Below are 14,778 nucleotides of genomic sequence, written 5' to 3' on the forward strand. Positions count from 1 at the left end.
TCTGACAACAAGCAAAGGATTGGAGCTGACATCTCTCCCAGGAAGATGCTCAGGAAGCCATTAAACATTCTAAAGAACACTCAGCATAGTAATGAGACATGTAAATTAAAACTTCGGTAAGAAAGTACATTGTACTCAACTAGGGTGACTAAAATAAAAGTGTTGGTGAGGATATAGAAAAATTGTGAGTTTCATATACTGCTAGTGGGAGTGTAAAATAGTGCTGCCACTTTAGAAAGCTCAAATTTGACAGTTCCTCTCTGTTAAAAATCCAATTATCCAATGACCTAGCAATTCTGCTCCCCCATATGTACCCAAGAGAATTTAATACATATATTTACAGTGAGCTACCATGAGAGGATGGCTGACTGTGGTACAGGAAGTGGGCTCTCAGCAGAATCCAGGTTCTCTGGCTCCTTGATTTTGGAATTCTCACCATCCAGAACTGTGAGAAATACATGTCTGTTGTCTATAAGTTGTTTGGCTTAGTCTGAATGGACTAACTTCTGCCTTTGGATAGTTTCTTCCAGATCTCTCAGAATCTTCTCTTGCTTCTAAATCTGGACTGTTCTTAAATCTTTTCCAAATGTTGTGAATCTCTCTGTCTCTCCCTCTCTCTTTCTCTGTCACTCTGCCTTTCAAATAAATAACGGAGTAAATCTTAAAAAATAGCATTTTTGTTGGGGTATAATTGATATGCAGTAAAATGTACCTATATAAAAGACATTTTGATATGTCTTGTCTTATGTACGCATTCAGTAAACTATTGCTGTAATCAAGATAATAAACTATCCGTAAACCCAACTTTGAGTACTAGAATCTAATTGTGGTTCTGTTTTTCCAAATTAATATATCTCCAGGAGCACACAAATAAACTGGTTCCAAGCAGTAATAATTAAAAATGAGAATTTTTTTGGATCATGAACACATATATCTTTAGTTTCTTCATTAAAAAAGAAAAAAAGCTAACAGATTTTTTTTTTATTTTTATTTTTTTGACAGGCAGAGTGGACAGTGAGACAGAGAGACAGAGAGAAAGGTCTTCCTTTTGCCATTGGTTCGCCCCCCAATGGCCTCTGTGGCCCGCGCTCTGTGGCCAGCGCACCACACTGATCTGAAGCCAGGAGCCAGGTACTTATCCTGGTCTCCCATGGGGTGCAGGGCTCAAGCACTTGGGCCATCCTCCACTGCACTCCCGGGCCACAGCAGAGAGCTGGCCTGGAAGAGGGGCAACCGGGACAGAATCCGGCGCCCCAACCGGGACTAGAACCCGGTGTGAACCCGGTGTGCCGGCGCCGCTAGGCGGAGGATTAGCCTAGTGAGCCACGGCGCCGGCATTTTGATATGTTATCCCTCTTAGTATTTTTTTTGTTTGTTCTACTTAATACTTTTGGTTGAATACTGTAATCAATACACAATTCTTCTTAAGTGCTGAAACTTAACTGAAAAGTGATCACTGTTAAATATAAGAGTGGGAACAAGAGAGGGAAGAGATGTGCAATTCGGGACATGCTCAAGCTGACTTACCTCAAATGGTAGAGTTAGAAACATACCAGGGGGACCGGCGCCGCGGCTCACTAGGCTAATCCTCTGCCTAGCAGTGCCGGCACACCGGGTTCTAGTCCCTGTTGGGGCGCCGGATTCTGTCCCGGTTGCCCCTCTTCCAGGCCAGCTCTCTGCTGTGGCCAGGGAGTGCAGTGGAGGATGGCCCAAGTGCTTGGGCCCTGCACCCCATGGGAGACCAGGAAAAGCACCTGGCTCCTGGCTCCTGCCATCAGATCAGCGCGGTGCGCCGGCCACAGCGCGCCGGCCGCGGCGGCCATTGGAGGGTGAACCAACGGCAAAGGAAGACCTTTCTCTCTGTCTCTCTCTCTCACTGTCCACTCTGCCTGTCAAAAACAAAAAAAAACAAAAACAAACAAAAAAAAACATACCAGGGGATTCCAATTCAATCCCATCAAGGTGGCATGTACCAATGCCATCTCACTAGTCCCAGTGATCAATTTCTGTTCACAATTGATCATAATGATAGGACTAAGAACCAAAGGGATCACATAAACAAGAATAGTGTCTGCAAATACTAGCTGATAGAATAAAAAAAGGGAGAGAATGATCCAACATGGGAAGTGAGATACACAGCAGACCCATAGAATGGCAGATGTCCTAAACAGCACTCTGGCCTCAGAATCAGCCCTTAAGGCATGTGGATCCGGCTGAAAAGCCCATGAGAGTATTTCAGGCATGGAAAGCCAAGACACTCTGGAAAAAAAAAAAAAAACCCTAAATGAAAGATCTCCGCGAGTGAGATCCCAGTGGAAAGAACAGGTCATCAAAGAAGGAGGTACCTTTCTCTGAAGGGAGGAAAGAACTTCCACTTTGACCATGGCCTTGTCTAAAAATTATCAGAATCATTGAACTCAGGGGGCTTCCATAGCCTTGGCAGCTCATGACAAGAGCCTAGGTTGATTACTGATGCCATAAACAAGAGTGTCAATTTGTTAAGTCAACAACAGGAGTCACTGTGCACTTACTCCTCATGTAGGATCTTTGTCCTTAGTGTGCTGTACATTGAGATTTAATGCTATAACTAGTACTCAAACAGTATTTTTCACTTTATGTTTCTGTGTGTGGGAGAAAACTGTTGAAATCTTTACTTAATGTATGCTAAACTGATCTTCTGTATATAAAGAGAAATGAAAATGAATCTTGATGTGAATGGAAGGGGAGAGGGAGTGGGAAAGGGGAGGGTTGCGGGGGGGAGGGATGTTATGGGGGGGGAAGCCATTGTAATCCATAAGCTGTACTTTGGAAATCTATATTCATTAAATAAAAGTTTAAAAAAAAAAGAAAAATCTGTTTACTTATTTTAGAGGCAGAGGCAGAACTTCATCTACTTACTCACTTCTCAGATGCATGCAAAGGCCAGTGTTGGACCAGGGACCAGGAATACAATACAGGTCTCCCACATGCATGGCAGAAACCCAATTAAGCCATTACTGATGCCTCCCAGGGTTTACATTAATAGGAAACTGGAATCAGGAGCCACAAGTGAAAATGAAACCCAAGTGCTCTGATGTGGGATACAGCCCACTCTCTCCCTTTTAAGATTTATTTACTTATTTGAAAGGCAGAGTTAGAGAGGGGTGAGACAGAGACAGAGAGAGACATCTTCCATCTGCTGGTTCACTCCCCGTATGGCCTCAACAACCAGGTCTGGGCCAGACCAAAGCCAGGCTCCAGGAACTTCATCCTGGTCTCCCACATGAATGGCAGGGGCCATGTGAATGCACTTGGGCCATCTGCTGCTGCTTTCCCAGGTGCACTAACAGGGAGCTGGATCAGAAGTGGAGCAGCCAGGACTCTAACCAGCACTCATGTGAGATGCTGGCATCTCGGGCTGAGGCATAACCCACTGTGCTAGGGCACCAGCCCCAGGATGCAGACCTCTCAATGACCACTAAATCATCCACCCCTCTTCATTTTATGAATGTTTTAGTTTCCTAGGGCTGCATGTGTCAGAGTATCATAAACTGAATAGGTTAAAACAAAAAAATATTAAATCCAGAAGTCCAAAATCAGAGCGTCAGTTGGGCCAGGCACCCTCTGAAACCCGTCAGGAGAATCCTTTCTTCTTCCCCACTCCTGGTGATGGCAGTCAATTCTTGCCATTCCTTGGCTTGCATCTGCAATATTCCAACCTCTGCCTCTCTGATCACGTGGCTTTCTTCTCTCTGAGTCTGTCTGCTCCTCTTCTTGTAAGTACATCAGTCAGATCGAGTTCCACTCTAATGATCTCACCTTAACCCAGTTGCATCTGACAAAGACCCTGTTTCCAGATATGCTCAGATTCACAGATATAGTCATCCATCTGTGTCCAAGGGTTCCACATCCGTGGATTCAGTCAACCACAGACCAAGTATATTAAAAAAAAAATTATCTCTATGGAACATGGGCAGACTGTTTTTGTCATTATTCCCTAATACAGAATGGTAACTATTTACATAGCATTTAAATTGTATTAGGTATTACAAGTAGACTACATATACTTAAATATTCAGGATAATGTGCATAAGTTATTTACAAATAGGAGCATATTTTACAAGTTCATGAAAATGGAATTTAAAAAATAAATTTATTTTGGTGTATAAAATTCGAATTCCATGCATATGAGAGTCTTTAAAAAGTTCATGCAAATAATAATGCATGACATTCTAAGTTTTTTGAACAAAAGAGACTTATGTTTTAAAATTTTATTTTTTGGGGCTGGTGCTATGGCACAGCGGGTTAAAGCCCTGGCCTCAAGCGCTGGTATCCCATATGGACACCAGTTCTGGCTGCTCCACTTCCGATCCAGCTCTCTGCTATGGCCTGAGAAAGCAGTAGAGGATGGCCCAAGTCCTTGGGCCCCTGCAGCTGCATGGGAGACACTGAAGAAGCTCCTGGCTCCTGGCTTTGGATTGGTGCAGCTCCAGCTGTTGTGGCCAATTGGGGAGTGAACCAGCAGATGAAAGACCTCTCTCTCTCTCTCTCTCTCTCTCTCTCTCTCTCTCTCTGCCTCTTCTCTCTCTGTGTAACTCGGACTTTTGAATAAATGAATAAATCTTTTAAAAAATTTTATTTTTTTTGTTTCAAAGGCAGATTCAGAGGCAGACAGGCAGGAATCCTCAATCCCTTTACTCACCAAACACCTATAATGGCTGAGACTGGGCTAAAGCCAGGAGCCCAGAACTCAATCTGGGTCTCCTGTGTGGGTGTCAGGAACTCAGTTACAAGAGCCATCACCTGCTGTCTCCCAGGGTGTGCATTAACAGGAAGCTGGAATCTGAGGCAGAACCCAGGCACCTCCAATATGGGATGTGGGAGTTCCAAGTGGTGACTTAAGTACTTCACCAAATGCCTACGCCTCAATTTTGAAGTGCCTCCATTCTATGTCATTTTATATGAATATAAGGCACTTGAGATCTGTGGATTTTGGTATCTAGGAGAGATGAGATGGGGATCCTGAAACCAATTCCTCATGGATTTTAAGCAACAACCCTCCCTAAAGGTTAGGATTTGAACATACCTTCTGCGGAGATTAATTCAATTCATAATAACAATACTTTTATTCCAGTCATACATATAATATGTACTTCCATCTAGCTTTATTGTTTAATAATGCATCGTGTTTGTCTCACATCTTTTTAAAAATTTATTTATTTATTTGAAAAGCAAAGTTACAGAGAGACAGGAAGAAAGAGAGCACTTTCATTTGCTGGTTCACTCCTTAAATCGCCACATTGGCTGCAGCTGGGTTGGTCCGAAGCCAGGAGCCAGGAGCTTCTTCTGGGTCTTCCATGTCAATGCAGGGACCCAAGCACTCGGACCATCCTTTTCTGCTTTCCCAGGCACATTAGCAGGGAGCTGGATTGGAAGTGAAGCAGCCAGGACTTGAACCAGCACCTGAGGTGGCAGCTTTACCTGCTACACCACAATGCCAACACCCCATATCTTTATTTCTAAAAAACAAAATATTACAGCTGGCCAGCGCCGTGGCTCACTAGGCTAATCCTCCACCTAGTGGCGCCGGCACACCGGGTTCTAGTCCCGGTTGGGGCACCAGATTCTGTCCCGGTTGCCCCTCTTCCAGTCCAGCTCTCTGCTGTGGCCAGGGAGTGCAGTGGAGGATGGCCCAGGTGCTTGGGCCCTGCACCCCATGGGAGACCAGGAAAAGCACCTGGCTCCTGCCTTTGGATCAGCGCGGTGCACCGGCCACAGCGTGCCAGCCGTGGCGGCCATTGGAGGGTGAACCAACGGTAAAGGATGACCTTTCTCTCTGTCTCTCTCTCACTGTCCACTCTGCCTGTCAAAAAAAAATTAAAAAGAATATTACAGCTGAGGGGAGGCTCTCCTTCTATCCATTCATGATCCCATTGCTTCTCTTCCATTCACAGAGGTTAACCCTCATGAATTTGGTTATCTTTCATTCCTGGTACATATATTTGTCTTTTTTTTTTTTGTCTTTTTTTTTTTTTTTTTTTTTTTTTTTTTTTTTTTGACAGGCAGAGTTAGAGAGAGAGAGAGAGAGACGGAGAGAAAGGTCTTCCTTCTGTTGGTTCACTCCCGAAATGGCTGCTACAGCCGGTGCGCTGCGCTGATCCAAAGCCAGGAGCCAGGTGCTTACTCCTGGTATCCCATGCGGGTGCAGGGCCCAAGCATGTGGGCCATCCTCCACTGCCTTCCCAGGACACAGCAGAGAGCTGGACTGGAAGAGGAGCAGCCAGGACTAGAACTGGTACCCCAACCGGGACTAGAACCCAGAGTACCGGTGCCACAGACAGAGGATTAGCCTAGTGAGCTGCGGTGCTGGCCTGGTACATACATCTGTAATAGATTTTTATATCCTTAAAAATACCTTCAACCAGGCCAGCGCCGTGGCTCCCTTGGTTAATCCTCCACCTGCGGCGCCGGCATCCCATATGGGTGCCAGGTTCAAGTCCCGGTTGCTCCTCTTCCAGTCCAGCTCTCTGCTGTGGCCCAGGAGTGCAGTGGAGGATGGCCCAAGTGCTTGGGCCCTGCACCCGCATGGGAGACCATGAGGAAGCACCTGGCTCCTGGCTTCAGATCAGTGCAGCACCGGCCGTAGCGGCCATTTGGGGGGAGTGAACCAATGGAAAGAAGACCTTTCTCTCTGTCTCTCTCTCTCACTGTCTATAACTCTACCTGTCAAATAAATAAAATATAAATAAAAATAAAAATACCTTCAACCGTTATGCAAACATTAGCATTTTTATAAAATGATATACATATTGTTTTGTAATTTGCTTTTTCCCCTTAAATAGTATATTTTTTAAAAAAATTTTTTACAAAATTTTATTTATTTAATTATTTGACAGATAGAGTTAGCGAGAGAGACAAAGAAAAAGTTCCTCCCTCCACTGGTTCACCCCCCAAATGGCCGCTATGGCCGGAGCTACGCTGATCCAAAGCCAGGAGCCAGGTGCTTCCTCCTGGTCTCCCATGTGGGTGCAGGGGCCCAAGGACTTGGGCCATCCTGCACTGCCTTCCCGGGCCACAGCAGAGAGCTGGACTGGAAGAAGAGCAACCAGGACTAGAACCCGGCGCCCGTATGGGATGCCGGCGCTGCAGGTGGAGGATTAACCAAGTGAGCCACGATGCCGGCCCCGAATAGTATATTTTTATTTTACTGTTATTTGAGAGGCAGACAGAAAGAGAGATAAGTAGTGCTCCCGTCTACTAGTTCACCCCTCACAAGCCTGTAGCTGCTGGGGCTGGACCAGGCTAAAGCCTAGAGCCCAGAACTCAATCTGGGTCTCACACTTGACAGGCAACGTCCCCACTAAGTTGAGCCGTCATTACTTTCTCCCACAGTCTACATTCATAGGAATCTGGAATCAGAAACCAGAAGTGGGGCTCAAAGCCAGGTACTGTTGCTTGGGACATGGGTATCCTAATCAGGATCTTAATTGCCAGGTCAGATATCCACTACCTCATAGACCTCACAGACTTTTTGAGGTATCCATTTGGTATAAGGATCCCTTTTGTCCCAATCATTGCTAACATTTAATATTGCCATACCTAAACTTTTTTTTCCAGATTGGTAGTTTGAAAATATACTTCACACATTGCTGTTTACTGGGTTATTTTGAGGAATAAATTAATTCATATTTATAAAGTGCTGGCACTAGTAATCACTCAGTTGTTGATAGCTTTCTCCTCTCCCTACTTTCACCAGGATATATTTGATATATGTTGAAATTAATGTATTTTATCATGTTTTCTCCTAGACATTTTTAGTCTTTTTTCAAGTGAATCCGGGAGCTATGTTGTACGGGAAGAAATGGAAAGAATGCTCCATGTGGTGGATGGTAAAGTCCCAGATACACTCAGGAAGTGTTTTGCAGAGGTATGCTTAAAGACCACACTTCATCCCTTCCTGGTCACACGGTATTTGTTGTTGTTTTGAATGTCAGTTTATGTCTTCTTAAAAAAATGTCAGTTTGACAAAGTTTTGACTCTTAGTTTTTTGATTTAACTATAATGGATAGATGTTTATATTCTTTCTGTTCTTGGTAATTTTATATGTAATAGTTGATGTTTTAACCATTTATGTGCCCCTGTGCAAGGTGCAAAACTCTTATATCTGCTATATTTGTGAATCTGGCAATTCTGAATTTTCCTATAAAGGAAACTGTTTATACTTACAGTACAAGAGTACTTGGAAATATTTTTATAAAACAAAATCAAAAGATGAATTTATTTTGGTACAATTTTTGGAAATTTATACATATAAGGGATCTTGAAACTGTTCATGGAAAATGCATATTAGGGAAAACTGCATAAATTTTAAGATTTTCTTATACCAAAATAAACTTAATTTCATTTTTTTTTTTTTTTTTTGACAGGCAGAGTGGACAGTGAGAGAGAGAGACAGAGAGAAAGGTCTTCCTTTGCCGTTGGTTCACCCTTCAGTGGCCACTACGGCTGGCACGCTGCGTCCGGCGTACCGCGCTGATCCGAGGGCAGGAGCCAGGTGCTTCTCCTGGTCTCCCATGGGGTGCAGGGCCCAAGCACTTGGGCCATCCTCCACTGCACTCCCAGGCCACAGCAGAGGGCTGGCCTGGAAGAGGGGCAACCAGGACAGAATCTGGCGCCCCAACCGGGACTAGAACCCAGTGTGCTGGCACCGCTAGGTGGAGGATTAGCCTAGTGAGCCGCGGCACCGGCCATTAATTTCGTTTTCTTTTCTTTTCTTTTTTTTTTTTTTGACAGGCAGAGTGGACAGTGAGAGAGAGAGACAGAGAGAAAGGTCTTCCTTGCCGTTGGTTCACCCTCCAATTGCCGCCACGGCCGGCGGGCTGCAGCCGGCACAGCGCGCCGATCCGAAGGCAGGAGCCAGGTGCTTCTCCTGGTCTCCCATGGGGTACAGGGCCCAAGCACTTGGGCCATCCTCCACTGCACTCCCTGGCCACAGCAGAGAGCTGGCCTGGAAGAGGGGCAACCGGGACAGAATCTGGCGCCCCAACTGGGACTAGAACCCGGTGTGCCGGCACCGCTAGGTGGAGGATTAGCCTAGTGAGCCGCGGCGCCGGCCCATTAATTTCGTTTTCAATGAACTTCTTGATGTCCCCTTGTATAATGAAACACACTGCTACCCTTCCCAACCAACACACAAGTACATGCACATGTGCTTCTGCAGGAAGCTCACATAGTTCTTCTGCTGTAGTCCCATTACTTTTCTTTCTCTCTTTCTGTCTCTCTCTCTTTCTTTCTTTCTCTCTTTCTTTTCTTTCTTGCTCTTGCTCTTGCTCTTTCTTTCTTTTCCTTTCTTCCTTCCTTCCTTCCTACTTTCCTTCCTTCCTTCCTTCCTTCCTTCCCTCCCTCCCTTTCTTTTTTTAAAGATTTACTTATTTATTTAGAAGGTCAAGAGTTATAGAGAGAGAGAGAGAGAGACCTAGAAAGGGAAATCTTCCACCTGTTGGTTCCCTCCCAGATGGCCACAATGGCCAGCACTAAGCCAGACCAAAGCCAGGAGTCAGGAGCTTCATTCGCATCTTTCACAAGGGGGTGGGGCCCAAATACTTGGGCTATCTTCTGCTGCTTTCCCAGGCATATTCGTTGGGAGCTGGATTGGATGTGGAGCAGCAGGGACTTGAACCGGCACCATGTGGGATGCCAGCATTGAAAGTGGCAGCTTTATATGCTATGCCACATGGCCGGCGACGTGGCTCACTAAGCTAACCCTCCACCTTGCGGTGCCGGCACACCAGGTTCTAGTCCCGGTCGGGGCACCCAATTCTGTCCCGATTGCCCCTCTTCCAGGCCAGCCCTCTGCTGTGGCCTGGGAGTGCAGTGGAGGATGGCCCAGGTGCTTGGGCCCTGCACCCCATGGGAGACCAGGAGAAGCACCTGGCTCCTGCCTTTGGATCAGCGCGATGCGCCGGCCGCAGCGGCCATTGGAGGGTGAACCAACGGTAAAGGAAGACCTTTCTCTCTCTCTCTCACTGTCCACTCTGCCTGTCAAATAAATAAATAAAATTATTTCCTATGCTACTATGCCAGTTGTTTTTCATCATGTGTATGTAGATATATCAGTCTTTGTCCTTGAGCCATTCTATTACCTATTTTATAAAGACCTTTTTTAATTACTTATTTTCTTAGGTAGTTTGCATAATGAAATAATTATATTAATATATTGTCATTTTTTTCTGTTCTCAAACATAATTTATTTTCATTTTACTTTTCAGAGATATATCGATATGACTGTTTCTTAGAGATGATTGAGTAAAAAGCTCTTAAGAAGTTTTTGATATTTTCATGCAGCCCTCAGTGCTACCACGTTTCTCTCTCTCTTTCTCTCTCTGCCTCTCTCTCTTTCTCTCTCTCTAAGACTTACTTATTTGAAAAGCAGAGAGACCAGGGAAGGGAAGTAGTACAAAGATCTTCCATCTGCTGATTTACTACCCAGATTTCCACAAAAGGATCTGGACCAGGCCAAAGTGAGGAGCCAGGAACTTCATCCTGATATCCCACAAGAGTAGCAGAGCCCCAAGTACTTAGGTCACCTTCTGTTGCTTTCCCAGATACATCAGCAGGGAGCTGAGTCAGAAGCTGAGCAACCAGTACTCGAATTGGTACTAAGATATGGGGTGCTGGACACAGTGCTGCCCAGTTTGTTTGTTTGTTTTTTAGAGATTTATTTTTTTATTTACTTAGAAGAAAAAGTTACAGAGAAAAGGAAGATAGAAATAGAAGAGGAAGATAGAGATAGCCTTGCTGGGCCAGGCTGAAGCTAGGATCTTCTTCTGTATCTCACACTTGGGTGCAGGAGCCCACTTAGGCCACCTTCTGCTGCTTCCACAAGTGCATTAGCAGGGAACTTGATCAGAAGTGAAGCACCTGTGTCTCAAACAGGCACCCATATGGAATATGGCATCACAAGCCGTGGCTTAATCCACTGTGCCACAAAGCTGACCCCCATTTTTTTTTTAAGATTTTATTTTTTGAAAGTCAGAGTTAACAGAGAGCTTCCATTTGCTAGTTCACTTCCCAAATGGGTGCAGCAGCCAGGAGTGTGCACTGTTGAAACCAGGAGCCAGGAGCTTCTTCTAGGTCTCCTACATGGGTGGCAGGGACCCAAACACTTGGGCCTTTTCCACTGCATTTCTCAGGCCATTAGCAGGAAGCTGATTGGAAGTGGAACAGTGATACATGAACTGGCACCTATATGGTCCACTAAGCCACAGTGCCAGCCCCTACCCAGTTTCTTTTTTTTATTTATTTTGTTTTTTGACAGCAGAGTGGACAGTGAGAGAGAGAGACAGAGAGAAAGGTCTTCCTTTGCCGTTGGTTCACCCTCCAATGGCCGCCGTGGCTGGTGCGCTGCGGCCGGCGCACCACGCTGAACCACGCTGATCCGATGGCAGGAGCCAGGTGCTTCTCCTGGTCTCCCATGTGGGTGCAGGGCCCAAGCACTTGGGCCGTCCTCCACTGCACTCCTGGGCCACAGCAGAGAGCTGGCCTGGAAGAGGGGCAACTGGGACAGAATCCGGCACCCCGACCGGGACTAGAACCCTGTGTGCCGGTGCCACTAGGTGGAGGATTAGCCTAGTTAGCTGTGGCGCCGGCCTTCCTACCCAGTTTCTTAAGAGTGGCATATGACCTACTTCTATTTTACCAGTGTGACAATCCTTCAGTGTTCTTTCTTTTGTTCAGGGAGTTGAGCTCCACCTTCCTAAGTGTGTAGACACTGCTGTCTATACTCACCTATATGCATAGACATGGTTCTAATATCTGTTTGGGTGGGGCTGTCTGTCTTAATACCACTCTGACTTTAAGTTTCTTCTATGTTGATAGCACCTTGTGATTTCCCTTTCTTGCTTTTAGCTTGGCTGGTTTTTTTTTTAATGGTAGTTGTTGGTGTTACTTTTACCCAGCTTTTCTGTCTTGGATGCAAGACAGGTTTCCTTGTGTTTTTGCTATGTAAATACCAACTGAATATCACTGTGATAGTATTTCACTACTTCATGAAAAACTGGCCTATGATTTTTTTTTCCATAATAAAAATTTGTGGATCAGGCAAAAAATAATCTAAAAGTTGAAGACCTGATTAATTAGGATTTTCACAAAGATGTCTAATGTATTAATATTCTTTTCAGGGAGAATTTATAGTTTTTCATTTTAATAAGATTTTTATTTTCCTTCCCATTTTGGTGATGGAAACTAAATGTGTTTGCCCACTGAGTTCTTTAAATTAAGCACAACAGCAGGTGTGTGTATTACATGATAATTAGTGCTGGGGGGAAAATATAATGGAATAAGGGGAATATGTGGTGATATGGTGGAGGAAGCTGAGTGTTGTTATTCAGATAGGATGGTTAGGAGATATGTCAGACAAAGTGAAATTTACAAGAAGTGAGAGAGAAAACCATGGCAATATTTGGGAGAACTACTTTATTTTCTTTTTTTTCAAGATATATTTATTTATTTGAAAGAGTTACAGAGAAGGAGAGGCGGAGAGAGAAAGGGAGGGAGAGAGGGAGGGAGGGAGGGAGAGGGAGAGAGCAATCAAGCTTTCATCTGGGTCACGCCTCAGATGGCCTCAACTGCCAGGCCAAAGCCAGGAGCTCCCATGTGGATGCAGGGGCCCAAGGACATGGCCATTTTCTGCTGATTTTCCCAGGTGCATTAGCAGGGAGCTGGATTAGAAGTAGAACAGCCGAGACTTGAACCTGGGCCCAGATGAGATGCTGGTGCCACAGGCAGTGGCTTTACCCACTATGCCACAGTGCTGGCCCCAAGGGAGAACCACTTTTTCTATGAAAAGAATATAATGAAGGCTTTGAGGTGGGAGTGTGCTTAGAATGTGTAAGGAACAATTGAAAAATCAATTTAGTTGGGATGGAATGGACATGGGAATAATTGGAAATAAAGTTTATGAGATTTTTGTGGGAGTGGGAAGTATATATGGAAATATATGTGGTCATACAGTGTGAGTCCTTTGTCTTTTGCCCTAAGACAGAAACCACTGGAGTTTTCAGCAGTGGAGTAACATGAGATGTTTTTTACTTTGTTTTGTTTTAAATATGATCACTTTGTGTCTTTTATTTAAGATTTATTTATTTATTTGAAAGGCAGAGTTACAGAGAGAGACAAAGAGAAAGAAATCTTCCATCTGCTGGTTCACTCCCCAAATGGCCGCAAGGTCTGGAGCTGTGCTGATCCAAAGCCAAGAGCCAGGATCTTCTTCTTGGTCTCCCACATGGGTATGGGGGCCCAAACACTTGGGCCATCTTCTACTGCTTTCCCACGCACATTAGCAGGGAGCTGGATCAGAAGTGGAGCAGCGGGAACTCAAACCAGTGTCCATTATGGGATGCCAGCACTGCAAGCAATGGCTTTACCTACTCTGCCACAGTGCCAGCCCCTCACTTGGTATCTTGTGGAAATTAAGCAGACCAGAGTCCAATTAAAGTACATGAGTAGTCTGGTTTGGGGGGATGGTGATTTAGATCATGATGAAGCAGTAAGGTGATGATTTTTATTTACAATTCTGCTTGTATTTTGAATGTGCAATTGATAGAATCTTTTCTACATTATGAGCTGAAACTGAAAAAGCAGAGGAAGGATGACTAAAGTGTTAGGCCTGATTTAGTTGAAGAATGGAATTTCTATTAGCTAAGTTCATTACGATTAATGGAGAAGGAATGTTGAGGATTGGATATTAAAAGTTTAATTAGGAGGATTCTAATAGTCATAAGACTGGAGTTCTCAACCATATCTTTTGATATGAAATCCTTGTTCTGGGGAAAGCACTTACCAGTTTGCAGGGGAAGATGCAGTCATCTAGGGTATCTAAGTCGCCCCAAAACAGATGAGGAGAGTAAGCTACTCCAGTATTTATAGATGATGAAACAAAGAGGATTCAAAACAGGAGACTACGGAATGGCCTGGGAGGTAAGAGGATTATCTAAAGAGAGTAGTGTCCTGGAAGCCAATTGCTGAAAGTGACTCATGAAGGAAGGACAGCTCAGCTGTGTCAAATATACTGAAAAGTTATGTGGTTGACCTTTCATCACTGAGAAGAGATGACAACCTGGAGCTAGATCAATGATGCGGGTTCTGTGACGTTAAGAAAAATCACTCTAGTCAGGATGCTCAAAGGAATATACTCAGAAGGGGAAATTATGCAGAGGAGAATGATTAGAATTATTAGGGAAAGAGGGCCATTTATTATAGCAAAAAGATCAAAGAGATAGTAGTAAAGTTTGATGTCAAAAGACAAAAATTATAATTTATTATGTATTGTGCTAAGCAGAAGAGGTTGGTTTTTTATCAGAGAAGAGCTGGACAAAGCAGAAAAAACAAAGACTGGATTGGTCATCTTTCGGGCAGGCATTGTGGCGCAGTGGGTAAAGCTGCAGCTTGTGACGCTGGCATCACATATGAGCTCCCTGTTAATGTACCTGGGAAAGCAGCAGAGGATGGCTCAAATACATGGGCCCCTGCACTCACATGGGAGACCCGCGAGAAGCACCTGCTTTTGGCCTGGCAGTGGTGGCCATCTTGGGAGTAATCCAGTGGATGAAAGATTTCTCTGTCTCTCCCTCTCTCTCTGTAATTCTGCCTTTCAGATAAATCTTTTGGAAAAGAAAAGTTACTTTTCTTGAACTGTGGGGACAAGGTAACCGAACAATAGAAATATAGCTGGTTAACATCAGGTTACTTCAGGTTGGCTTGTAAAAACCAAAAGTAGGTAAAACTTTATTATCCTTCTAA

General features: G+C 44.6%; 1 protein-coding gene across 11 annotated transcripts in view; it reads left to right on the forward strand.

Annotated features, from left to right (window-relative positions):
- The window catches only part of USP32 (ubiquitin specific peptidase 32), a 213,024-nt gene that overhangs the window by 80,125 nt on the left and 118,121 nt on the right, over positions 1-14,778 (forward strand). For 7 of the 11 annotated variants that reach the window (XM_089317329.1, XM_070061012.2, XM_089317330.1 and 4 more), the window contains one exon: positions 7,788-7,906. In XM_089317329.1, coding sequence (XP_089173455.1) covers positions 7,788-7,906 — 119 coding nt within the window. Of the gene's footprint in view, positions 1-7,787; positions 7,907-13,133; positions 13,266-14,778 lie in introns of all 11 variants that reach the window. The other 4 variants (XM_089317328.1, XM_089317326.1, XM_089317332.1 and 1 more) reach the window with 1 other exon arrangement.

The sequence above is a fragment of the Oryctolagus cuniculus genome, chromosome 17, assembly GCF_051225735.1.
Source record: "Oryctolagus cuniculus isolate XC-2025 breed Fujian yellow rabbit chromosome 17, ASM5122573v1, whole genome shotgun sequence".
Classification (NCBI taxonomy): Eukaryota; Metazoa; Chordata; class Mammalia; order Lagomorpha; family Leporidae; genus Oryctolagus; species Oryctolagus cuniculus.